General features: G+C 45.7%; 1 protein-coding gene across 6 annotated transcripts in view; it reads left to right on the top strand.

The window, feature by feature from the left end:
• The window catches only part of WNK2 (WNK lysine deficient protein kinase 2), an 89,195-nt gene that overhangs the window by 7,867 nt on the left and 54,392 nt on the right, over positions 1-26,936 (top strand). For all 6 annotated transcript variants that reach the window (XM_066195718.1, XM_066195720.1, XM_066195719.1 and 3 more), the window contains exons 2-4: positions 20,732-20,904; positions 21,874-22,094; positions 25,026-25,183. In XM_066195718.1, coding sequence (XP_066051815.1) covers positions 20,732-20,904; positions 21,874-22,094; positions 25,026-25,183 — 552 coding nt within the window. The remainder of the gene's footprint in view (positions 1-20,731; positions 20,905-21,873; positions 22,095-25,025; positions 25,184-26,936) is intronic.

The raw sequence follows: 26,936 nt of genomic DNA on the forward strand, positions 1-26,936 counted from the left end.
CTTATTTTTACAGTCTCATGTTAAATTAAGCCGACTGGCTGGATTCCCACGTGACAGCAGATACTGCTGTGGAGGCACGCTGCAGCTTCCTCTAGGCTATAGACAGCTCTGAATCCCTCTCTGAGCAAGAGGATTAAGCCTTCTTTTCAAAGTACTGAAAGAAGAAACTTGTAGCAAATAACTGTGGTTGGGAGAGGGAAGTGAAATGTCTTCTTGACTTGCTGGAATAAATGATGATTTTTATGTTTAGGACTTGACTGCTTGAATTTGTGTCCCTGCTTGTGAGCAGTGTGCCAGAGCCCGTCCTCCTGCCATGCAGTAGGAACACAACATCCCCACAGGGGCTGCTCACATGGAAGGCTTTGATGAGAGGCTGACATCCCTTACCAGGAGAAACAGTTAGTGCTTAAAAAGTGTGTGATTAAAATGTGTATCTGTTCACTTGGATGAATCCAACAGGACAAGCTTTTAACCAGTAAAGCTACAAAACTGTTGGAAACAGCAGTTCTTTCTCTAAGTAACTGCTTTGTGCAGCCTTGGGTCCATCAGTCAGTGACAGCTGGAACAGCATCTGGTGTCCCTGAACATCCTGATGAACCCAGGATAGGAACCAGAATTTGCAGAGAAACAAAGGAAAATGGGGTGGCACCTAGTGAGATGAGATGCAAAGGCCATTTATAAGCTCTTGTACAATAATTGTTTCTGATTCTTAGCAGTGACTGAGAGTTGTCATCTTCCTGCCAGCCTTGTTGATGCTTTGGTACTGCAGTTTTGCTCCTGCAAGTGCAGGCCATGTGCTGGAAGTGCCTTTTTTAAAAAACAAACTTCCATAAGCTTATATATTGTGCATTTTTATATGCTTTATCCTGTTTGTGATATCTCTGAGTTTTAGAGTTGAAATTGTAATTGATGATTTCTGTTAGAAAAAAGTCATTAAAACATTTCCACAACGCTAATTTTTGTGTTCCAAAAGAGAGAACAATGTAATGTTTTATGAACTGTGACCTTTGTGCCTTGAAAGATGTATAGGGTATATTTCCTAATGGATTTCTGACACCAGTAACTAATGAAATCCTCTGGCAGTGGAGTCCTTGGAGCATCGTAGCTGGTCTCTGAATTCATTTTTTAGTGTTACACCTTGTTCAATAGCTAATGTGGGATAAATCTGGGAGCAGCACTGCAAGTGGAGGGGGAATCCCTGAAGAGATGGCTGTGGAGTGGTTTGACTTGGTTTAGGTTGCTTTGGTCTCCCTGTTGAGTTGCTGTTTTCTTCCAGACTCATGGCAAGTCTTTGCCCTTTGTTTCCTTGGGCTTTGCTTAAGGCTTATCCCTGAGATGTATGTGAGCATTGCTTTAAAAGGCCACACACCTGTGCAGTAGTTACCACAATAAAGTGTTTGAACAGTGATGTAAATACAAGAATCTAAATTTGTCAGTGTCTACCTAAATTTAAGAAATAGTGAATGAGATTATGGCAATGAGTAGTATTCTTTGTTAAAAGGTGTTTTGAAGCATGTGGGGTTTGAAAATTATTTGCAGTATGTGGCATTCCTAGTGGAATAGGTAATCTGCTTCTGGTAGGTTGAATGGTTAAAAAAAATACTAAATTTTCTTTAGCTTGTGAGTTCTCAAGTGCTTTCTTTAAAAAGTGCCTGGAGTCATTTAGGTGGACTGTGAACTGGGCAGGTATTTCTACCAAAGGCTTTTACAAACACGTGGAAGTGTCTTTACTCTGCAGCTGATAAAGGAGCTCTCCCTTGAGTGCTGTGTGTGACACGGTGCTGATCATTCACTGCCATGCTCTAAGGTGCTAGAAAGTTAAGAAATTTAGGGTTTAAAATGGAATTGCAGCTCCAGCGAAGGCTGTGCTGAAACTTTTGTTTCCTTGCAGTCAATAAATTTTTCATGACAGTTCTAATTTTGAAAGCTCCTGAAAACAAAGCTTTAAAATATTTTAAGTGAATCACTTCATGACTCACAAGTGGTTTTTTTCCCATCTTGAAAATGTCTGGGCTTTTGTATAGGATGGTAATCCGTGTCTAGATCTTGATGTTTTGCTATTATTATTATCACTGTTGTGATATTGAAACCATTGACTTTCATGAAAATCAGCTGAATCTCATGGCAAGACTAATCCAGCCTCCTGCTGCAAAAAAGTCCTTTGCTGAATCCCTCTGAGCATCCTTTTCTGAGAGATCTGGAATTTAACTACAGCTACTTAGAACCTCTTAGAGCTCCAGCTTGCATGTTTTTAATCTTGTAGACTAAAAAAATCTACAAGAGCTGGAGTATTTAGTGTATTTTTAATCTTGTCGACTAAAATAGGGATACCAAATGGGTATCCCTATTAAAAAAAGGATCCCAGTTTACTCATGTCACACACAGTATTTTAAAGTGTTCTACCTGAACTTTTAGGCTTGCAGTCTAAAAAAAAAACCAACATTATTCTGGAAAATTATGCTATTTGCAGTAAATGATACTCTGTTTGAGAGTGCTTACACAAACTGAGTGGTCTCTGAGAATTTTCTCATCTAGAGCTTGATGAAAATCAAGCTTTTGTCCAGATGAGAGGCTCAGCACAGTGTGCTGCTCCTGCTGCATCCCCAGGGGGGCTGCCCACTGCTCTAGTTCTTCATGCTGCAGCAGAGAAATCCCACAGATTATTTCTATAACCAGGTTAATTGGAAGAGTGGAAAGGGTAAGGAGAAATTTTCTGGATTTATAGTTAAGGGGGAATGGGAGGGTCTGGTATGGCCTGTGCTGTGTCTGGATAGCCAGCAGCTGGGAGTGCATGCTGGGGGCCAGCCCCTGCAGTGCTCTTCTAATTACATATTTTTTATGTGTCTTATTACAGGGGTAATTAATGTGTTTTTGTCTCATGGAAATGTCTGATAAGAAAAGGCTGTGATAAGAAAAATCTCTTCAGCCAGCCTTGTCTCAGTCTTCAGGGAGAAAGCTCCCTGACTCTCACTTGAATTTCTCCCACTCAAGGAAAGGTAATGGGAATTAAACACAAAAAAGAAACTATCCTGGAGCTGTTCAGGTTTTTTTTTTCTTTTAAAGTTCAGTAGGTAAGGGCATTTATTTTTCACCCTGTATTTCCTGGTTCCTTTCAGAAGCTGTGCATTGGGACTGGTCTTTACCTTTATCACCTGCATAACTGAAAGGTGGAAATACTGAATCCTGTTCCAGGCTGATCCCATGAGATTTTTAGAAGAAATTGGTTGTGTGTGTTTATTAAGTTGCAAAATCTTATTTTCCTGTGAAATGCCTTAATATTGTGGTGCATGGTGCTGGTGTTTGGTGCTTGTAGGGCTCCAGGTGTGTCACAGCAAGACCTTGGTTACCTACAGGGTGCACATCTGGGAGGTTTGTCAATTGAATCATAGCCCAAACCTCTGTTGATGTATTTGTTTCCTATCCTATTTTTTTTTCTGTTTCATTTGAAACCATTTTTACTCAGGGTAATGTTCGGGAGGACCTAATGTGTAGTTAATAGATTTTTTTAAAAAAGGAAAAACTGACTAAAATGCCCCATTGGGAATGAGGGGTCATAACAGAGCTTTTAATTTGATATCCAACCAAGCAGCCGTGGTATTTAATCCGTCCTCGGAACAGCAGCCAAAGTATAAAAGCCACAATAAGAAAATTATTAGTTATATCCTCCTCTCAGTTTAATGGGATGTCCTCTAAACTAACCTGTATGGGCCTGTGGTGGCTTCCTTTAAACATGGCTTAGTCTTTTTCTCTAAGGTTTTAGTAAATAACGAGAAGCTGTCTGGGCTTTGTGGGATAACTCATTGTGCTTTCTGTTTATTTCCAGAGAATTGTTCTTCACGATGGACATCCCTATTGTAAGGGATTCCAATTACTGATGCCACATAAAATATTTATTTATTCTGAACAGACCTATTCCTATAATTTCTTCAAAGTCCTATTTCAAGTTAGTTAAGCTCTGCTGAGTTACTTGAATTAAGAGGTGTTTTTTGGTCTGGGTTTAAATGCGTACCTGTTTTTTGTAAGAGATCATTTATATTCTCTCCATCTATTTTGCATAATTTTTTAGGTTGACATATTACTGAATTTCTTTCTCAGGAGCCTGCAAATTGGGTGAGAAAATCTTTTCCTCACTTTACATAACAATTTAAATAAACTATTATGTGTCAAATCAAACTTTTATTTTAATGAATGTAAGGTGCATCATAAGACTTGGTTGTGCCATATAATACTCTGCAGTTAATGAAAGATCTTGTGTCTGAAGGTAAAAATGTGAAAAAAATCAAGCTGCTTCTTCTGTGACAGACAGTAGTTCTTGGCTGTTGCAGAGGGATTGAAGCTGTCTGTGGAGGAATGTATTCAGATATCTTTTTTTGTCATCAGAAGTGAAGCTTGGGCAGAGGTGGCTGCAGATGTGTCCTTGTGTGGCCTCTGCACCCCCCATTCTGCCTGGGGACACCTCTGTGGCACCGAGCTCTGCCTGCAGGGCAGGAGGGCAGGGATTACCTGGGTTACCTGCTGGGAAATCTGCTGCTTTAGCAACACGTGTGTGGGGATTTTGGGGATGGGAGGTAAGCCCTGATGGATCTGTGGGTCATGGCCATGAGGCTCCTGGTGGCCCTTTGGGCTCTGCCCTCCTGTCTGGTAACTGGCACAGGCAAATAGAATCATAGACTGAGTAAGGCTGGAAAAGATCTCTTAACACCATCCCCAGCACCACCACCAGACCATGTCCCCAGGTGCCAAATCCACAAGTTTTTTGGACACTTCTAGGGATGGTGACTCCACCTCTACCCTGGGCAGCCTGTCCCTGGGCTGAACAACCCTTCCTGTGAAGAATTTTTTCCTGATATCCAACCTAAACCTCCCTTGTTGCAACCTTCAGCCATCTCCTCTTGTCCGGGCGTAACTTGTTGTGTGAATAACTTGAGCTGTTTGGAAACAGGGAATTTTAAGAGAGCTTCTTGTAGAGCAGGGCTGCAGGTCAGGCTGCATTAGGGCCTCTTCTTGCCCTGCACAGGCTGTTCCTGCACAGGCTGTTTCTTGGGTGCCTGTGCTGTTGAGGAAGAGGATGATTCATAGGAGAGAGTTCCCAATGTTCCTTCCTCTCCGAGCTGCTGTGACTGTACATGGGGAGAGGCGGGGAAAGCTGGCCCGTGGAGAGCTGTGTCCACATGCAGGGGCACAGTTACACAATGTGGGCGTGAAGAACAACGGGAGCCGTTGTCTGCAGGGAATTGTAGGGCAGTGAGGCCGTGAGTGGTGGGGGGCAGCGAGCTTGGCATTCCACACCAACACAGAGCAAAGGCAGTGGCATTGTCCCAGACACTGGCTGGTCTGCTTGAGGCCAAATGTTTACATAACACTCAGCTCTCTTTGGACGCAGCAGAGGGAAAACGCGGCTCAGGAAAGAGTTAATCAAGGTCTTGGGATGAGTGAACCGTGCACTGCCTGTGCCTTGCCGGGCACGCCAGGGCTTTCTGCCCGGCTGCTCTGCCAGGGGCAGGTTCTCCTTGGGGCTCTGCATTAGCCTGGAACCTGACACACACCCAGCCCGTGTCAGCTTGGATTTGGCTACTACTGGAAATCACGTTGCACTGATTCGATGTTTGGGTTTGGGTTTTTTTTTTTTCTGTAAGTAATAAAGTAACAACAGTGCAGCCGAAAATGGAGATGGCACTCCAAGTGTTTTTCCAGGATGATAAGGGATGTGAATGGATGCTTGCAAGAAGGGTGACTCAGGGACTCAGGATGACTGAGGGAGGGGAAGAAGGAGGAATTGGGACATATTGGGATGGATGGTTGTGCAAAGGGGCAAGCTCACAGTTTGGGAGCTGCCAGCAATATGCCATCATAGCAGGGGTGTCTTCTTATCCCCCTCTCTTCTGGGATGCCTGGATCCTCTCCTGGTTCCTTCACCCAAGTGGAGCTGGCTGGAGTCTTCAGTGTGAGATGGGGCTTGGAGGATTTCTTCTCTCTGGGTAGGATTTTGCCTGAATTACTCTTCTCCCTTTTGCATTCCATTTGCAGTGAATTGTGGAGAAAGTCCTTGGCCTTTCTCTGCCTTTCAGGTGGGATGCAGGATGGGTGCTGCCCTTGAGCTGCTGCTCTGAGCCCTTTTGTGTGTCCCTGGCCGCCTGCCCTGCCGTGGTGGGCAGGGGCAGCAGACACCACGGGCACAGGGCAGCGGGGCTGGGGGACACCCACGCAGGTAGGTGGCCTGGATGTGAACACAGCCTCTGGGACAGGAGGATGCAGAACCTCCTCTGAGGTGTTGCTTTAGGCGGGATGTTTGTAATTGGGATGTGTGAGCGTCCTCAGGCCGTTCTGTTGAAAGATTAATATCCCAAATGCTGCAATGCCTGTAGCCTTTCCTGGATTTTCCTTCTAACTGGAGTGCCTTGTCCCATGGTTCTAAGGCAGAGCGAGTGCACCAAGACCCAAAAGGTTTTCCAGAAAATGAGTTGGAGCTGAATTGTGTACCTTGGTCCCACAGGTCCGCTAAACCTATGGCTCAAAGCCTGAGCACTCACGTTAACCTCAGCTGGTGCTGAGCGTTGCAATGCAATGTCTGCTTTTCAGATTAATTTTATTAAAGAATCTGTTGAATGCATACTGGGGCTCTGCTTTTCCCAAGAGCAGGAATATGTATCAGTAGGGGAGTTGTGAACCATGAACTCTGCTCTCAGATGATGTTCCCCAGCCTTATTGTACAAAATGTGGGGCACTTCCCTTGGACAACTGGCCACAGGCTCTTGGTGCAAACCGCTGCTTGCATCTTACTTCAAGGAAGATGTGGGACTGATCCTTCAGAATCCAGCACGTGGTTACTGCAGCACAGAGAGCCCTTGGGCTGACAGTGAGAGATGGCTTGTCCATCCGAAGAATAGTACCTGAAAAACAACCCAAACACTTCCTTAAAGGAGGAGTTGAGTGAATGAGTCTCCATGGCCACCACGTACAGGCAGATAATTATTGGGCTCAAAATGAAGCTAATGACGTGTAGGTTAGAGAACAGGGAGACCTTTCTAACCATGAGCAGTTAGGCACTGACAAATACTCCTTAGGCAGGCTCACTGGAACTGTGTGCAGGTCTGTCAGGAATAGTTTAAAAATCGGTGCTCCTGTCTTGGAGCAGGGGAGCAGACTGGTGGTATTTCCTGGTGACTTCCAGATCCACTTGCTGCAATTCTCTTACTCCAATGTCCCGTGGCATTGGTCACACACTCAGTGTCACAAGGTTTGCACTGATACTGATATGGCCAGTCCTGTGAGCACTGTTATTTCAACCAGCACATGGATAATGTAAATTTGGCCTAAACTGAATTGTCATCTCGTCTTTAAACTGAGATGTTGGCAAGTTCTGTTTGCATTTATTTCATAAACAGTGGGTTAAACTGGTTTGAGATTGTGTAAGGCTTATGGTGCATAACTGCAAATTACAGCCAGTCCACAAAAATGGTCCCTGTTCTGCTGCAGAGGAATGGAGCACCTGAGAGCAGCAGGGACTTGACTGGGTGCAGTTGTCTTCAAAAAGAAAGACCATGTCGTGAAGGGCCATCAGAGTGAGTAAATGAAAGGGGAACCTTGCCTCTACAGCAAGGCTGGACCTCACTCAGCTCAGTTAGCCTGGCAAGCCAAGAGGTCTGTAATAACTCTGTAGAAAGGCAAAGGCAGGGAGAGAGGCACCATAAGGAAGAGAGCTGTGAAGGCTGGAGGATGAGTTTGGCTATAGAAGGACTGGCTTCGAGCAAACTATACGAGGAAGAGGAGTAAAGGTTTAGCACAGCTTTGCTTTAGCAGTGACATGGCAAGAATTCTAATTGTTTTCATATGGAGGTTGCTAAGTTTATGAACAAGTTTGGTTGTTTGGCATGTCCTGCACTTCACCTTGGTTGTTCTCACGTAGGTGCCTTCCACAAGAAGCAGCTCTTTCTTCTAAGACCTTGAGCTACTGCCTGTCTCTTTTTTCAAATATCAGGAACATATTGTCAAAATCTTGAGGTTTCATCCCACACCTTGTACTGGTGCAAGGTGGAAACTTCAGAAAGAGAAAGATTAAACTCCCCCCCACTTTAATTTGTAAACATTTTTAATATTTAAAGCTGTATCTTAACAGCTGTGGAAGTGATGGTAGGGTGTTCCCAGTAGATGTTGATGTTTCCTGTTGTCTTTCTGGTCTTATTTTTAAATAGCCTAATAGTGGTGATTCTTCTTCCTTTTCTTTTTTTTTTTTTTTAGCGACAGGGTTGAAAAGAGATTTATAACCAGTGTTTCTATGATTTAATTTGCAAGGGTAACTGAACATGGTACAGAATCCTGCAGAATGAAGGAGCCTTCTCTTGATACGTTCTAGAAGTGCTGTGTCTGGGAGCACTTGCCAAGGTCACTGTTTGTAGGAACAGGATCTTCCCAAGGATGCTGTATCGAGTTCCTTGCTGCCTCCTGCTCAGCACAATCTGAAGGTGTCAATACTGTCACAGCACACGTGGTGGGGTTTGGTCGGAGCAGAGAAAAAATGCGGCACTTAGATCTCAAAAGCAGTGAGGTATTAATGTGTCTGTTTTGGCTGAGGCTGAAACACTGAGGTTAATGCTCGTTTTTCCACAAAACCTCATCTCTTGAGAGTAGGTCTGTTCCTGGCTCAGTGCATATTTAGTGAAGCAACCAAGTAAATAGACTAGAAGAAATCGTTGGTTATTAACTTAAGGTTGGTAAAGAGAGACAGTAGTAATAACAAAAGAGGAACTAATCTGATTTCTTGTAGTGGTAAATCAGCTCTAAATTGGTTGCTGTAGTATCATTATGTTGAAGGGGCTTTTTTGTGAAATAATAACGCTTTATTGGAAAGATTATTCAATTATTACTGTTTTTACTAGGCATTATTTCAACACACAGTATGGTTTCTATAAGGACACAGAATGAGTGTGTGTTTGCCCTCCTCCCTTCCTGACTTTCTGTTACAGCAATATAATTGCTTTTCTTCCTTCTTGATATAGCCCAAAATGAAATGGACATGGTGTTGCTCTTGTGGCCAAGGTTTACAGTTGTGAACCATCTCATCAATCACACCTGCTTTCCTTCCAAATGTTTCTTTTGGCAAGAACATCTGTTGAGGAGAACAGCATTATTCCCTAGGGCACCATTTTCCGTATGCTCCCATTTCAGGATAAAATTAAACCAGTGGACCTTGACAGTGTTTTTGTAACCAAAAATGGGTCCTTGTGCTTCTGTTAGTAGAGCATGAGCAGTATTATTTAATAACGGCATGAATCACTTCCACTGGTGCTCTTCTGGAGAGCAGTGCTGGCTGGCTGTGAGTGCAGGGGTTCCTTGGCACACGGAGCAAGTGGTGTTTAGTCAGAGGAGTGTCGTGTGTCCAATCTGGTGCTGCCTGGCTTGCTGACAGGGAGTGATTTGTGCACTGGAGAGCTTGGAGGTATGGTTACCACCAGGAGGAAGGAAACAGGGCTCCTGTATATTTCCTGTGAGGCTGGCAGTGCTGTGAAATGCCCAGATTGCCATGGGCATCTCCTCCTGATGAGTGTGTACATTTTGTGCAGGAGCTGCAGGGCTCCCCGTGTGGTTGGCAGGGATCTGAGGTGGGTGGGCAGGCTGAGCTCAGCCCAGCCTCAGGTGTGGGTGTGTTAATTTACTGAACATGCACAGCAACTCCAGCCTGCTCACAGGGGACTCAGGCTGACGTCCCTGCCTCTCTGGGGATGGACCTGTGTGCAGAGGGACCACCAAGCTGGGTCCAGGCTGGTGGTCATTTCTCACTGCATCTCTCTCCTCCTGCAGAACTGTGACCTGGCAAAATTAGCATCTGTGGAACCCTTTGTGATGCTGGTGTGGATGTGGAGGGAGCACTAAGGCAGTGCACAGTATCTGTAATAAAACTTTTGTTTGGAAAGGAGTATGAAGGCCCAGAAATCCCTGGCAGCTTTCAGGGAGTGAAGCCCATTGGCGGTGTGTGCACATGAGGATAAACAGCTGCCAAATCGCATAGTGATTAAAAAAGAAAAGGCACAAAACCCAAAAAAACCCCAGCCCCTTTTGTTTAAACTGTGCTTTCTGAGCTTTCTCAGTACCTCTCCCCAACTACACTTCAGCGTGAGCTGTGAGGAAAAGCTCAAACTGCTGTTCCTGACTTCAGGTGGACTGAAACTGCAGTGTGTGCCTCATACTTGGGTACAGTCCATGGCAAGTGAGCGTGTGGCCTCGGGTTTTAATGTGCCAGTGAGTTTTAAAGACAGCCCTGCCCTCTTATGTAAGTTTTTAAGGCATTTTCATGCCTTGTGCTATTTATCATGGTGTCTTACCTGCATTTCCTTTGCAATATTCAGAAAGGACTTGTTTCCTGCAAGGTCCTATACTACAGCCTTTCTTTTTCCCAGGGTGAGGCAGGTACTGGAGATACACGGTTAATCCCCTGCTTGCTTTTTCCAGCCCATGCTGCAGATATCTGTGCTTTCCTTTTTCTCTACAAGTACCATTTTCCCCAAGGCTGCACAATAACCTGTTGACTGCTGAAGCCCTTTCATGTACTCACCTGTCACAAATCCTGTGGGAAACACAGTCCCAGGGTTTAAATTCCGTACAGTGAGCGTCCATTACTGCTGGTGATTAAAAAAGTCTTACTCCAATTGCAGGTTCTCTTTCACTAGTAATTAAGCTGTTGTTTCACAGCAGGAAAAAGCTTTTATTCTATGCAATCACAGGGACCTCGGAGAGACCAGTCTTTGCAATCATAAATGGGCATATTGATTGGTCTTTATTAATAGAAAAGCCTCTGAGGAGAGATGAAGTACCTGGATTTTGTAAAGTTAAAAAAATAATTACAAAACCTTTTAAAGTCACATGGCAACTAGGCACAGTTCCCAGGTCATTTCTGCAAACTTCTAGTCATGTTTTTCATGATGCTGTGTTTTGGATTTTAAAAAATTTTACCAAGCAAAGGGGTCCATCTTCAAGAAAAAAATAGTTACAGCAAAAACTTTGTAGTGAAAATCGGTACCAGTAATGCTATTTATGGATTGAACCATTTTAAGGTGGTTCTTCAATCCTACATTTTGCTGGCAGTGCAATTTCGTTAAAAAAAACCCCAAAAACCAAAACAAAAGCCAAATCCAAGCAACCAAATGAAGTGCTTTTCTGTCCAACTAACATGATATGTGTATGCACTACTGTTTTTTTCTTTGGATGTTTAGTTTTTAGTCTGTTTGTTTACTGAAATTGATAGAGGGCAGATCCTTCTGTTGGGCTATTTCTCTGGGGATGAGTTCTTCAGTTCCACTGTACCTTGTTGGTGTGCTTGAAGTCAAACAGCAACCAAATGGAAAGGATTTTTTGTTTGCTTTGCATAGGTGCATGTCAAGGTAGCCAAGAGCAGCAGCATCTCTCTAGATCCCCCTCTTAGGGGAGTTGAAGTCAGCTTTTGCATTTTTGTCCTGTCAGCTGAGGACAGAGAGAGAACGGGGAGTGGAAGGTTTCTGTATGTTTTTCTAACTTGTACTGGGTTTTATGAATGTAGGAAACAATACGTGATTAAACACACAGCAAACCCTTTTTGACAGATAGTCTCTGTAAACACTATGTTCTTGCACCACTCCATGAAATCAGAGTATGAAGCTCAGACCAGCAGGCAGCTCTGTCCAATAACCTAGTTCTCCCATTTGAAAACCTTTTGAGTATTCTTAAACTATCTGCCTCCTGGGCTGTATCAGCAGCCTGTCAAGGGAGGGGATTCTCCCCCTCTGCTGTGCTCTGAGGGGACCTGGAGCACTGCATCACCCCTGGGGCCTCTGCATGACAACGGTGTGGAGCTGCTGGAGTGATCCAGAGGAGCCTACAGAGCAGCTCTGCTGCCTTTCCTTACGGTTTTCCTCAAGGAAGTGTATTTTTATTGCTTACCCAATTTTTAATTAATTTATGCAAACAGATATTTTCTGTTTCATTATAATTCTTAATGTGCAGCAAATGCATTGCAGATATCTGAGCTTATTATGTCAATGTTATTATATCTATCAGCCCAAACATATAATCCCCTTGGAAAATGGCCCAGATCTGTTTCTCACATACCCATGTTGATGTTACCCTTTCGTGCCTTGCTGTCCAAGGGATGGGGAGTTAAAAATGTAACTTATTAGTGTGTTTTAGTTGACAAGCTCCTGTTATTCTTTTGAGCAGGGCTATAGAATGTCAAGCTTTGCAGGAGGCAAAAGCAAGAAAAAAGGAACGATTTTGTTACAAATGGGATGCTTTCAGCTTAATTCCCAACCATTATGGGAGGCTGTGATGAATGTGTCCTGTCTGGGAGTGCAGCATTTGCCTTGGAGTGTTTTCTAACAGGTTGTCAAGTGGTGTTAGGAATGCACCAGAAGTGACAGCTCCTTTCAGCATTTAGAAAGGTTCACAAGAAATGCATTTCCAAACTCCAGACACAGAGCTCTGTTAAATATTTAGGAGCTGGGATACCCCAATCTGAAGAGTGGCTTTGTGACAGTGAAAGGTCCCTCTCCTCACTTTCCCGGAGCTTTGCAAGGAATACTTGTCCAGTCTCTTGAGTTGTTATAGCAGTTGGGCTGCTCTCTTTTTCCTTGTCTCCACGCTGTATTCTTCCCACTCTTCTGTTTGAGTTTTACCTCCAGCAGCAGCAGTGAGCTGTTGATCCTTTCTTGGGTGCTGTGTGCTGTGGAGCAAGGCTGCAACAAGAACAGAGTGTTCCTGGAGCAGCTTCAGGGCCTCTGGGGCTCATGACTTTGCAGGTGCAGGAATTTATAGGGTCATGGAATCACAGGATGGTTAGGGTTAGAAGAGAGCTTAAAGCTCATCCTATTCCACCCCTGCCATGAGCAGGGACGCCTTCCATGAGACCAGGTCACTCCAAGACCCGACCAGCCTGGCCTTGGACATTTCCTGGGGAGTTGGGTATTTGCAATTATATGGCCCTCTGCAAGGATTTTTTTTTTTTCCCCAAAACAAAAAAAACTAATTATTTTATATTTTCCTGTATTTCCCCTCCAAAGTCCCTGGCTAAAACTAGGAGCAGATTGGGATGAGAAGAGCTCTCCATACTGCTGGTTAGGGTGCTGCTCTTGCAGAGATCTCCAGGGTGCTCTGAGGAACTCCCTATCCTTCTTCTGTGTGCTTTAGAAATGCAAAATGTGGGCACAGAAGCATTAAATGACTTGGTGTAGGAGGCTCAGCAGGCCACAGTGTGAGGGAAGAACTGAGCAAGTTTCTCTCCAGGATCCATTGAGCCACTGTTAGAGTTTAAATTAGGATCTCTGCAAAGCCCCATCGATTTTCTGTTTTCCAGCTATTTTACATTCCTGTCCCTCAGTATAATTAAGTTCAGCATGTCTGTATAAAGGCACATATGAACTTGGTCAGTGTTACGTGTTTTGTGGAAACAGGGATGTGAAAAGTTCCGATATGCCGAACTCACACTGAGGGCTGTGTGGGCAGGTTTTCCATGCTTGCCTGGCACCAGGACAGCTCTTCACTGGGAACAAGATAAAAAATATGTCCAGCTCAATGAGGCTGCAGTCATTGGGGTGCTGAAACACGTGGATGGTACAAGATGTTCTCCTGCACAGAGAGCTCCAGGTGGCTGCTGCAGCTCTGGCCAGAGAGACTGATGATGGTGATGATGAAAGACCTCATGGTGGTCTGCAGCTTCCTCCTGGGGAAGGAGAGGAGGCAGGCATTGATCTCTTCCTTGTGGTGACCAATGATAGGACCTGAGTGACCAGCATGGAGCTGTGCCCAGGGCAGGTTTAGGCTGGATCTCAGGGAAAGGTTCTTCCTCAGAGGGTCCTGGGCACTGCCCAGGCTCCCCAGGGAATGGACACAGCCCCGGGGCTGCCAGAGCTCCAGGAGGGTTTGGACAGTGCTGCCAGGGATGCCCAAGCTGGGATTGTTGGGGTGCTTTGGCAGGGCCAGGGTTGGATTCAATGATCCTTGTGGGTTCTTCCCTACTCGGATTCTGTAGTTCTGTGACCAAGGGGATCTCCTCATGCTCAGCTCTCCAGGGCTCAGCACAGAATCAAGTGAGAAATGGCTTTTTAGTGCTGCTTTTATGTGAGATAAGGTGATTTTGTTAGAAGAGTGGCCATGTTAGAGGTATATCCATGGCTGTGTAGGAAAGATGATTTGAGGAACTCAGAAAATCTCGCCTACGCTTTATTCCATCTGTCTGGTTTTGCGGGGAGTCTTGGGGTGTTTTGTGGGCTGGTGGTGGTTTTCTTACTAATTTGAACTTTTTTTAGATAGTTTCCTAAAATAAATGTACTTAATGTGTAATTGAAGACTGTGACACCCTTCAGGGACGTCATCCCAAAGCCTGAAGGGCTGTTCCATGGGTATCTTGTAGGATTGGTAAGGCTGCCTAGCCTGGGGTTCACTGACAAATGCAACACAGTCCAAGGGCTTCATTTCGAGGGCAGAAAATCCATGTTCTACTGTCCATCCTGCCACAGAGGGCAGGGGAGCAAGAGAAAGCAGTGTTTGGCTTGGAGAGTCTCAGTGGGGGGAACCAAATGGGGAGTTCCATTCCTAAACCATGACCTCAGACCAACTGAGCGCCCCATTGCCTGCTTGGGGTGCTGGTGGACTATGGTTAACTCACTGGTAAGAATATTTCACTTGAAGAGTGTTCTACAGATTGACGTATGCAATTACTAGGTTTTAACAAGAAGAGAAATGGCAGCAATAATGGGATGAAAATGCTGTTTTCTTGTTAAAAAGGCAGGATGGAGTGCTGCCCCAAGATTAAATTTGCCAGAGCAAAGTTAAACTCTGCTTGCTCTGCTAGTTCTTCGTGGTGTGCTGATTTTGTTTGGCAAAGCTCAGGGGCCAAGGAGCATTAGTGTGTGCATGCTGTTTGGTAACACTGGGTAAGTAACAACAGTTTTGGTGCCTCCTGTCAGCTGCAGAGTGCGGTGGGGTTTCTCTGGTGGGCAAGGGGTGGCTTGTCTCTTCTTTCAGAAAAATACCGTGTGTGTATAGCCAACACACAGCAAAGAGAATCACAGAACCCTTGAATGGTTGGAAGTGACCTCAGAGGTCATCGTCCTACCCCATGACCTTCCACTAGACCAGGAAATATAAGGGGATTTCACACCTGTACAATAAGCTTCTTTGCAAACTAGGGTAAGGAGGGAAGGTGGAAGAAGCACAGAGGGGATGGCTCCTCCCAGCACAGGAGGAGCACTCTGCTGCTGGGCTGCTGCTGAGACAGGTTTTAAAGGTCACAGCACACGGGGAAACGGCCCTTGGAGGGCAGGGTGTTGTCTCTGGTTCCTTCCCCCATTTCCACCTCTCAGAAGGTGATTTTTAGGCAGCAGCACTGAAATGACTGTCTCCACTCCTGCTGTGGGGCAGGCCAGGGCTGAGGCTCCGGGTGGGGCTGGAGGATCCCTCCTATGCTGACAAGTCCAGCCCTGGAGTGAGGGTGATTTACCTGCCCGGTTACTGGGTTTGTGGGTTATGGGAAGTAGGTGAAGCAAAACGCTTTTTAAAAACACAACCAATTGTTGCTTAAACTTCAGTGAATGCTGGGCTCAGAAGGGATTCCAGAAAATACTGGAGCACCAGGTTCTCATGACATGCCTGAAGTGGTTTCTTTGTGGTTAGGGCTTTTTCCTTTCAGAGGGGGTCTGGTGTCGTGGAGCTTTTTTTGCACATTGATTTCAGAGTTTCCTTTCTAAAAGATGTTTTGTGAGGCAAGTCAGAACTGTTTTGGTATTTCATCTGCAATCACAAGCTTATGTAGAGCGCTGGTAATTAAGGAGGTGCTACCTGAAATTAATTTAATTGCTCGTGACAAGAACTTCTTTTGTTTAGGCATTGGTTGTCATGGTGTGGTTTTGTTGGGAGGTTTTCACCTGTAAAACACACTCTGCCTGTGGTGTTGGGAGGTTTTTGCCTCTGAAACCCATGTTCTGTCCATGGTGTTGCATTTCTTGAGTGTGTTTGTGGCTCTTTTGGGGTTGGAGGTTTGGGGTATGGACTCCCCTTCCCCCTGCCCTTGCAGGATGAGCTGCTGAAGTTCTGAGGTTCAGCAGAAGATGTGAATCCCAGTGTTCCTCTGCTCTAAGGCTTTGAGATGTGCCTTAATCAATTTAGAAGCAGCAAGCTATGATTGCATCCAGCAAAAAAAGCACGCTCAGCCTCTTCTGCCGTGCCAAATTTAGCCATAAAGGTCTGAATTAAACTCCTGATTTTCCATAGATTTCTAGCAATGACTCAGGCAAATAAGAAATCTTCCTCAGCCTGTTCCATAGCTCCTGTTCACTGAATTGTGAGTATCCATGGGGACAAGGACTGCTTTTATGCCTTTAGAAAATGAGTTCTCCCTGGGCTTTGGTGACAAATAGCAGGCTGTAACTTCACCGAGGATGTCTGACTGGGGAAGAATGTTGGCTGGATTCTGATTGGGAATGAAGCTGTAAAAATTTTTTTTTCTTGATTTGCAAGTTGTCTGATGGCATCTGCTGTTTGTTCACAGAGAGGGGATTTTATCCTTTAGGATAAAGTGATAAGTGCTTATAACTGGGTGTGGGAATGAAAGGTCCTGGATGCTATTAAACATTTATGGCACAGGCAGGATGATACTGAAGGCATGGGGCTGGTACATGGGAGCAGAGCTGTGCTGCTGCCCGTGAATCCACGGGAAGCTGACAGTTCCACAGGAGACAGCTGGCAGTGGGTCCCATGGCTGATTTCACCCTTGAGGCCATCTCTGATCAGAGGAGCGGTTGCGCTACATGAGCAAAAATACACACTTGGAATGCAGATGTGAGAATGGAATCATCTGAACAGATGTTCATTCTGCTGGTGTAGGTGTTTGATTTCTGTCCCTGGGTCAGAAGTGCCTCTGGTTTTTCTTTCCTCATCACCAGTGTGGGTCAGGCTTCTGTGTGATGGAGGTGAGCCGTGCCCTCGGTTCTGACCCACTGCTCCTGCTTGCCTTGCAGTCAGGCCTTCATCTGCTCAAAATGAGACAAAATTAAATAACCAGCAGTAAATGCAGCTGTGTCAGTCTGAGAGTTTAAAAACAAAACACAACACAAAGCTCTCAAGAAAACAGTATTTATAGGCTAAGGACACAGAAATCATTAGGCCAGGAAGTAGGTAAGATATTCAAGTGTTTAAAGTAGTTTAAAATTTTTTAACACTAGTGAAAATTCAAGACTCTAAAAGGAGAAAATTTTTAAAATTCTGTGAAACTGCAGAGCAGCACAACTTTCTAGTTTGCAACAGCTGTGCTCCAGACCCTGCTCCTACACAGTTCTGGGCATTAAATGTGAAAAATGTATGTAGTCTTCTTTGCAAGACCCCCTTTCTTCATGGTGGGGGGTGGAGTTGATGCCCAAATCTGTTCCCTCCTCGCAAGGAATTAAGCAGGAAACTTGACCTCGTTTGTTAATCTTGGAAATCTTCAGAAGGCTCAGGTGAAAGCCAGTCTCCTGCTTGTGTAATTTTCAGATCCTTAGTCAGAGCCCATATGTTACAACCTGGAGGAAATGATGCTTGGGGATGACTAACTGAACATGTTCCTGCTGTTAGTTTGGGTGCCATTCCAGAAATTTAATTCGTAAGTTTTCCCTTTCCTTTTGTTAACACATTATATTATTAATTCCTGTCTTTGCTGTTGTTCCCCATAAGGAACTTAATGAAGTTATAAATTTTATATTAACAGAGAGGCATTTTTTTTCCCCTGGCTGTGATGAGTAGGGAGAAGCAGAGAACATACATGTGTTAGATTAGCAGAAATTTGATTATAGGTAGGATATTCACTTCTTTGTATCTTCTTGCTGCGAACATTGTGTTAATCCAGTTTAAGTGAGTGTGGGATTTACCAGGATTGAGGCTGTAAAGTGCTAATCGGAAATTCATGGAATCCCAGACTGGTTTGAGTGGGAAGAGACCTTAAATCCCATCTTGTCCCCCCCCTGCCATGGCAGGGACACCTTCCACTGTCCCAGGCTGCTCCAAGCCCCAATGTCCAGCCTGTCCTCGGGCACTGCCAGGGATCCAGGGGCAGCCACAGCTGCTCTGGGCACCCTGTGCCAGGGCCCCACCAGCCTGACTGGGAGCAAGTTCTTCCTCATACCCAGATGATCTTTAGGGCCCCTTCCAACCCAAACTATTCCATGGCTGTGTGAATACCTTTCTTTGTCATGACTTTTCCGAACAATCCTGTTCTCTTTCTTAAAATGCAATGCCTGGAGCTTGTTTCAGGCTTGCACCCTTAGCTTCAGGATGAGGACATTTTTCCTTGTGTGGATTATATGATGCGGAATGAGTCTGTGACCCCAGTGAAGGTTTCTTGGGTTTGGGTGAAACCCTGAGTGAGTCATGCAGTTAAACAGGTGTTTCTGCTGCTTCAGAGCAGAAAACACTTCGACCCTGAAGCCCTTTCAGAATCAGCTTGTGTTTTTGCCAGCGACTCATGTGTCAGGTTCAGGCTGCAGGAATTCAGAGGAGGCTGATTGAGCCTCGATGGCCCCAGAGACCCCTCCCGTGGTGGGGACTGCAGCCACAGGACTGGCTGCTCTGCCCTGGCCTTGCCTCTCCAGCTGGAAAACAATGCTCACATATCAGTCTGAAAAGAATCCAGATTTTTTTTTTCTGCTGTAATTACAAATAAAACACATATTTGCCTTCCAGAATCACTTTGTTGCAGTTGCCAAAATGATCCTGCTCGTGAAATGTAGGATATACGGAATATGGTTGTCTGCTAAAGGATAGTTTTAGAAGTTACAAATAAAGTAGCATAGCAGTGGAAAAATTCTCACACTGCTCAGAAACCTGGGAACGAGAGTCAAGGACTATGGTATTATTATTTTTTTTAATTGGAAAGTATTTGCGAATGTGCTGGATCTATGCAGCCACCTTTCCTTTTCTCTGCCAGCTCCCACTCTGCTCTTCCTGCCTTGCACAGGGACTTGCTCCTTCTCCTTCCTAACAGCAGTGCGTCTGATTTATTCTACAGGTTTTAAATTAGAAGGAAACTCAGCAGTAGGGAAGAAGTGATGGATTTGAGAGCTATTCTGTGGCTCTTCTTGCCTGACTCGTTAGACAGCCTGTTTTTCTGTTGGTTTTTGTTGGCTTTTTTTTTTCTTCTTCTTTAGAAAAAGGCAGCTGGTGCAGAGCAGCAGAGGTGCTGCCTGGCTTGGCCGTGGGTGTTGTGTGTGCTGCTGTCCCTGTGGGGCTGCCCTGGGGATCCAGGCCAGGTCACCTGCACTGCCCAGCCCCAGGGCTGCTGCTGCTGCTGCTGCCTGGGCAGGGTTTGCCCTGGGCTGCTCCACGGATCTCGGAGGGAACAGAATGCCCTGAGCAGCCCCAGTACCAATGGGAACGTTCCTCGCATGCACACACAGCACTGGGGCAGGGTTTTGTCATCCACCAAGAGCCAAATCACAGTTCCAGCCCTGTGTTTCCTCTGATGAGGTCTCCGTGTGAAGCTGACTCGTTTGTAGCCATGGGAATTCTCGTTCCCATCTGGAGCTGTCTGGGACTGTGGGTGAGGGCAGGCTGTGGAAATGGCAGTGGCTGATCCTTTTGCATCTTGGCTACAAGTCAGCTGTGTTCCCATTTAATTCACTCTACACAGGAGTGCAGCTGGTACAGATGTGCCTAAGGGACCTGAGAAAAGGAAGGAGTCTGAGGTTAAAATATGAACTAACTGATCTTGGTGATTGGTGAGCCTTTGGCTTTCTGAGTAAGAGCACCTTCTAAAGATCCCAAAGCTGCATTTCTGGGACAGGGGTGGGCAGTGCTTTGGCCAAGGGGGGCAAACCAGGCAGGAATGATGGTGGGGTCTGAGGTGGAACTCCCCTGCTCCTCTGTTTAATCATCCTAAGAGGTGAGAGCCAGTGTTCAGGCTGCCTCCTGGAGCTCTCCATGTGCTGGGGAGGTCCAGGCAGCCCCAGAGCTTCTCCTGAGCCATAGGAGGGGGCAGAGAGGCTCTGCCTGTGCTGGGCAGGGTCACATCACAGCCTGGAGCTTGTGGAAAATGCCCTGAAATTCTCTAGGAAAACCAGGGTAGTAGAACATGACATTTTCACATTTCTAATCTAAAGAATTTCCGTGCATATGCAGCCTATGAAAGAAGCTGAAGGACAGCTGGAAATACTTCCGTTACCAAAAAGAAGGGAAAAGTCTGTGAAAAGAAGCAGCACAGCAAACACATAGAAAAATGGATGTGTTTGGGGTTTTTTGGAGAGTGACACGGTTTTAATTCAGCCTGAAGTAGAGAGGATGGGCTGTAGAGCCCAGTGTGGTGAGCAGGGACCTCCGCTGGTGCTCTGTGCCAGGGCACCCCAGGGGCAGCTGGGGGTGGTGGGAGCCTGGGGTGCTGCCTGTGAGAACATCTGTACCTGGAAATGACATCCTGTGGATATGAGTCCCTTGGATAAGGAGCCTCACAACACCCAAACGTGGAGAAACAGCTGAGGGTTGACCCGTCACGCCACGGGTGTGTTCATGGTGCCTGAAATATTAGTGCTGTCATGAGCATGGCGTAGCACAGGCAACTCTTTGTCTTCCTGATACTGGATTTAGGCCGAGTGCCCTAGTTCATACACGCTGCTGCTCTCTTACATAAAAGATTTTATAATTGCTCTTGACACTAGCATAAAACAAATCTAAAATTCTGAATGCCCTGGCAATGCCGAGCCTTTATTTTTGTCCGTCGCTAACAATGTCTCATTTCGGCTTATAGGACAGAAAACTCACAAAAGTGGAGAGGCAGAGATTTAAAGAGGAAGCAGAAATGTTGAAAGGTCTACAGCACCCAAACATTGTGAGGTTTTATGACTTCTGGGAATCCTGTGCAAAAGGCAAAAGATGCATCGTGCTGGTTACCGAGCTGATGACCTCTGGAACGCTGAAGACGTAAGTACTGCGCCCCTGGCAAGGGGCTAAGAATAGCAGCAGACATTTATAGCAAAATCCTACTTTCATATGCTGAAAAAAGCCATCTCCAGATAAAAGCAAGAAATGGAGCTGTTCTCTGGTGTCTGTCATTTGTCCCCGCATTTGAACCGCAGCGATTTGACAGCAGAATTTTGGCCTCCATCTCTCTGTGCCTGCTCCCCTGTTTTGGTTATGCAACTCAGAGCTGCTCTGTGGCGTGTTTCATCTTCCGCCTGTGACGTTTGCCTTTGTCAGGGTGTGTTCAGTGCTTGCTTTTGTGCTTGTATTTGCATGTTTTGTTAGGGAATTCAAATGGAATAGCACTCAAATGGTAGAATCTCTTGGAGGCTGGAGGTGCTCTAGGTTATCTCCTAAACAGCATTAATTAATAGCTTCTGGTACTGACAGTCTTGTTAAGGGTGATATAAAGCAGTTGGCATGGATTCTGGAACAGATTTTCAGCCCCAATGGGAGCAGTACTCAGCCAGTGTGCTGCTCTGCCAGTGCATTAGCAGGCCCTGCATCTTCCCCAAATGTCCCCTCCCAACCAGCCCTTCAGGTAAATGCAAAGAAGTGCAGGTGCCTGGTGCAAAGGTCCCAGTCCTGTGGTTAAAATTAAACTTCAGTATTCTTCTGATTCCAAATATATGAACATATTCTAAAGCTGTTCGCTGCATGAAATGAATTGCTGAACTATTAGACTTTCAAAATATTTGGTTGTATTTGCACCAAAAATGATTATTATCATCCTCCCTAGAACTGAATGCTCTAATTCCTGCTTTGAAAAGATTTATTTCATTCAATTTGGGGATATTTCTGTGCTGCTCTTGTGGCATCTAATAAGGGGGTTTTAATCCATAATGGAGTTTCAGCTGTTAAAGCCCCTCAAATCTCTAAGAAAATGTTTTCACTTCCTTCTTCCCCACTTTTGTGTGTGTTGTGCTGTAGGTATCTGAAGAGATTTAAAGTGATGAAACCTAAAGTCCTGCGGAGTTGGTGTCGGCAAATCCTGAAGGGTCTTCTTTTCTTGCACACAAGAACTCCACCAATAATTCACAGAGACTTGAAATGCGATAATATTTTTATTACTGGACCAACTGGATCTGTGAAAATAGGAGACTTGGGTCTGGCAACACTCAAGAGAGCTTCATTTGCCAAAAGTGTCATAGGTAATGCTCCTGTTCTCCTTGGCTCCCCTCGGTCAGTACCGTGGCTCTCTATTGAACATCTTCTGTGCCCATTTTGCAGTAGTGGTATTTGAGTTGCTGATTGGTAGTGGAGGTTAAAGTTGGTTTGGGACTGTTGCCTTTATACCTCTATAAAAATGGGAACCAGTAGGTAGTGGTATCATGACTTCCTCTTCTCCTTCCTCCTGTATGATCCTTAATGCACAGAGAGCCCAGTACCTGTGAAGTCAAAACAACAGAAATTTCAGATATGTGCTTGGCTGCTGTGGGTCTGCTTGACCTCATTGATTTTAGTGAATTCACGTTTGTTTATATTTAGGTTCTCTAGTTTTTGACTCCCAGTAACTGGTGGTGTTTTTTCTCTGTTGAGGGTCAGTATTTCTTCAAATAGTTTTTTTGCAGGGTAACAGTTGTTCATGGGACATAATGGAATAGTATCAGTAGTACCAATACTGGGAATAGTAGCAGTAGTACCAGTATTGGTAAGAATATTAGTAATACTCATACAGGCTTTTGTAAAATCAGTTGTGAACAGAACACCATCAAAATTCACTCATGTCTGAAAGCAATTTGACACTGGAAGGGCTGCAGGATGCTGGCAAAGAGTCTGCATTCATTTTGGCAATAAAACCAAGCTAATAATTCTCATGAGTAGCACTGCTCCAAGGAGAGACTGAAGGAGGCTTGGAAGCAGTGGTGATGAGTAATGCTGCCCCCTCTGCAGAGGGAGCAGCTCCAAAGGCACATCAGAGCTGCATTTCACGTGGCTGGGAGGGATGGAGGCAGCACCCAGCCAGGGCAAACCTGCTCCTGCCAACAGCAGCTGGGTGCTGAACAGCTGCACCTTTAGCTGCTATGCTGAAGGATGCTTGTAGGTATTCCTTTCCACCCCAAGGAATGGGGGAAAATGTCATTTCTGTCTCGTTTTGGAATGGTGCCAAATATTCCATTTGCTTCTCAGACTATTGCTATCACTCTTTCAGATTTATTTTAAATGCTCTGTAATTCATGAGATTCAGTCCTGCTGCTGAGTTGTGTTCCTTCTAAAGCAAGGCAACAGCTCCAAAGTAATTCCCTGTGGCAGCTGTTAACCCTTTCTGAGCAGCAGCCTCTGCCATGGTGACAGCTGGGACAAACACCCAGAGAGAGGGAATACCCTGAGCCTCCGTGACACGGGTCTGGCTGGTTTGCTAAGGCTGGAGGAATGAGTGTCTTTGAAGTGGAAGGAACATAAAAAAGGGAAGAGATCAATCTTGAATTTTGCGAAATTGATTTTACAGGAATGCTTTTTCACGAGTTAGGTCTAGTCTACTTCAGAAATGTGTGCAAAAGCAGACCCTAGTTTGGAGGGTTGTCCTTTATGCCATTTTAAAAGAGTTCAGGACAAGTGAGAGAATCCTAGCATGGTTTGGATTGGAAGGGACCTTAAAGATCATCTTGTCTGCCATGGCTGGGTCACCTTGCACTAGCCCAGGTTGCTCCAAGCTCCATCCAGCCTGGCCTGGGACACCTCCAGGGATGGGACTTCCTCAGTTTCTTCAGGGACTTTGGTGATGGCTTGTAACTGGAGAAGGGGAGATTTAGGTTGGATATTAGGAAGAAACATATTACTGTGAGGGTGGTGAGGCCATGGCACAGAGCAGCTATGGCTGCCCCTGCATCCCTGGCAGTGTCCAAGGCCAGGCTGGATGGGGCTTGGAGCAGCCTGGGACAGTGGAAGGTGCCCCTGCCTGTGGCAGAGGGTGGATGAGATGATCTTTAAGGTGCCTTCCAATCCAAACCATCCTGGGATATGCCAGAACTATTTTTTCTGATTATGTGTTACTTTAATTGCAGTTGTGCTTTGGCTGCTGATTAGTGATGATGTAGCAAAGCACTGGTGGGATCTGCCAGGGCTGGGGCAGTTTGGGTGCTGGGGCTGGACAGGCAGACTTCATCTGGGTCTTTCTCATGGTCCAAGACCTGCCAGTCTCTTTTTGTCATCCCAACAGCTTGTTGCTACTGTCCCTTGACACACCATTGCATTGATCTCTCTTCCTTCATCTTTTCTATGTAGAAAGGAAATAAACTAGTCATTACTCCTAAGTGTGAATTACAGTATGAGATACAGTTCCTGGAATCAATTATCCAAGTGTTAATAGTTTTCTGTTTTGCTTTGTAAGCCCCCCCTTTTCAGAGTAGTTTGCTGAGCAAATGTTGCAGGTGTTGGAAATTGCTGCTTGTCCCCAAGCTGCAGCTCCCAGTGCCTCACTTCGTATTTACCCGGTTGCATCAGATTCCTGACACCCTAATCCCTATTGAGTAGGACCTTGTTCTGTGAGTAGCCTCATTGATTTGCCCCACTAAACCAGTGACAGAATTAGGTTTGATGTTCTGTGCATGACTCTCTGGGTGATTTGTGATCATACTGGCTTTCAAAGTGCTGTCTGCCTGCTGGTGGTTACTCTGTATCTCTGGAGGAAACAAAAAAATGCAAATTTGCACTGATAAAAGCAAGAGTGAAGGTTCTCCTTTCTTCCTTTTTCACCTCCCCAGCCCTTTGCACATCCTTCTCTCCAGCCAGCCAGAAACCATTCCATCACTTCAGTATGGGAAGGAAATGAACCATAGCTCATTTTCTTGTTAATTTTTGAAATTTTTCATTCTTTTTCTTCCCCATCCCTCTGCCCTGCTTCCCCTGGGCTCTGCTTCCCCCCTTTGGGTTATTGTCAGCAAGCCATGGGCATGGCAGTGCCTACACTGACCTTGGATTTCCTCCCTGGGGGATACTGGAGCTCCTTTGAAATGATCTTGCAGACACCTATACACAGTTGTACTGGGCACACTTCTTACAGTGAAAAACCTTGTGGTTAAAGCTGTTCAGACTCCTGTAAAGACTCAGCATTGTCTGTGTGTGTGTGTGTGTGTGTGCAGGCACACCAGAGTTCATGGCCCCGGAGATGTACGAGGAGCACTACGATGAGTCCGTGGATGTCTACGCCTTTGGAATGTGCATGCTGGAAATGGCTACCTCAGAATACCCTTACTCAGAATGCCAGAATGCTGCTCAAATCTACCGAAAAGTAACCTGTGTGAGTACACCTCCTCCACTGCTGCTGGGTCTTGTCACTGGAAGGTTCAAAAGCGCGTTTTGTTGCGGTGTTGGTACTGCTGAGCGTAGACGGCATTGTGGATGTTCAGGGATCTGAGCTCTGGGTTGCACAAACCTGTTTCAGGCTTATGTGTAAGCTTACAGTTCTACACTTGGAGTGTGTTTGACTGGATGCAGCTACAGCAAAGATTTTCAGTAATCTTTGTCACTGATTTCATCTCCATCGGACCCGAAAAAGCCCAATGGGCTGATGCTCGGTGATTTAACTCTTCCTGGAGTGTTGCTTTCAACCCAGAGCCACTCAGAAATAATTCTAAAGCCCCCCAAAGGCCTCTGAAACTGCTCAGCAGTGCAGTTATCTTCATGCCGTGGCTGTAGCAGCTCCCTTGGTGTTGCAGGCAGGGGAGTGTGGGCAGCCGTGGCTCTGCTGTCCATGCTCTGCACCGTGGGCTGGCTGCAAACCATGCTGCAGCTTCTCAGAGACATGGAATGGACTTGGTGGCTCAGGGGACTTCCTTGCCTTTATCCTTGTCATTCAAGGCCAGGTTGGGCAGGGCTTGGAGCTCTGCCTGGTCTAGTGAAAGGTCTCCCTGCCCATTACAGGGAGGTTGGAATGAGATGGTCTTTTAAGGTGCCTTCCAACCCAACCCATTCTGTGATTCTGTGACCCTAGAGCCACATGGTTATTCTGTTGTTATTCTGTGGTTCTTTATCACAGTGTTTGTTACCTTTGCACAAGGGATGTTGGCTGTGTTTTGGTCTGGTCCTTTAGGTGTGGCCTAAATGCTGCCAATGTGAGCAGCTTAGGGGACACCACCTTGGACCCCAGAGCTTCACAGAGTGGCTACAAGAGGCTCTTCTAATTTTGGGCTCTGTGGTCTCATGTCCTGCTTGTGAGACGGGTCAGGTACCCAGTATCACTGTGGGAGCTGGTGTCACAGGGAATGTGTGTGCGCGCCTGGAGCCAGGGAGAACATTGAGCTCTTTGTTGCTCCCTGTACCCACAGAAGCTCTGTGCACACCTCGTAGCCATCTGGAATAGGGGTAATTAAGACTTTGCAAGGCTCCTAAGCCTCATTTATCAGGGCAAGATCCAAGATGGCAAAGAAGGATGATTAATCAGAGGATTCCTAATTAGATGTTATATTTCAGTTTTTAGACTTAAGGAGCCATTTTTTAAAACACTGATGGAAGCCTGAGCCAACTCATTTTCTGTGGCAGTAACCTTTATAGAGCTCAGGACTAGATGGTAAATTATTATAGTTTTGTAAATTATTGTAGTTTTGTAAAACTGGCTTTATGCTGGCAGCTTCAGAGAGGTGGGAGATGATGTTTATTACGTGGGACATGCAGTGGCAGAGAAGCTGTTGGAAGGTCATTGTAAGGGGCATTTCTGAAGCAGAACTGTCTGGCAGGGAAAGCTGAAGACAAAAGGATCAGGTACCACCAGCATGGGGGGTGTATGGTTTTCATCTGAGTTTGAGGTGGTCGCAGCGGGAGCAAAGGCACTAGGATTCCTTAGGTGGCAAAATTGGCATTGCAGTTTTTCCAAAGAAAGGGTTAACCAGCTCCCTGTAGAGAAAGCCCTGTCAAATGCCATGAGCTGCACAACTGTCAGGCAGGAAGGAGGAGCAGGGGGTGGACCTCTGGGGTGAGGGTGCAGGAGGAGCCTGGTCCTGGGGGAGATCCTCTGTCCCAGGAGGAACCTTCTGGTGGCTCAACAGCCTCTCTAG

This window comes from Chamaea fasciata, unplaced genomic scaffold (genome assembly GCF_029207755.1).
Source record: "Chamaea fasciata isolate MVZ Bird 193981 ecotype frontalis unplaced genomic scaffold, bChaFas1.0.hap1 SCAF_13, whole genome shotgun sequence".
NCBI lineage: Eukaryota > Metazoa > Chordata > Aves > Passeriformes > Sylviidae > Chamaea > Chamaea fasciata.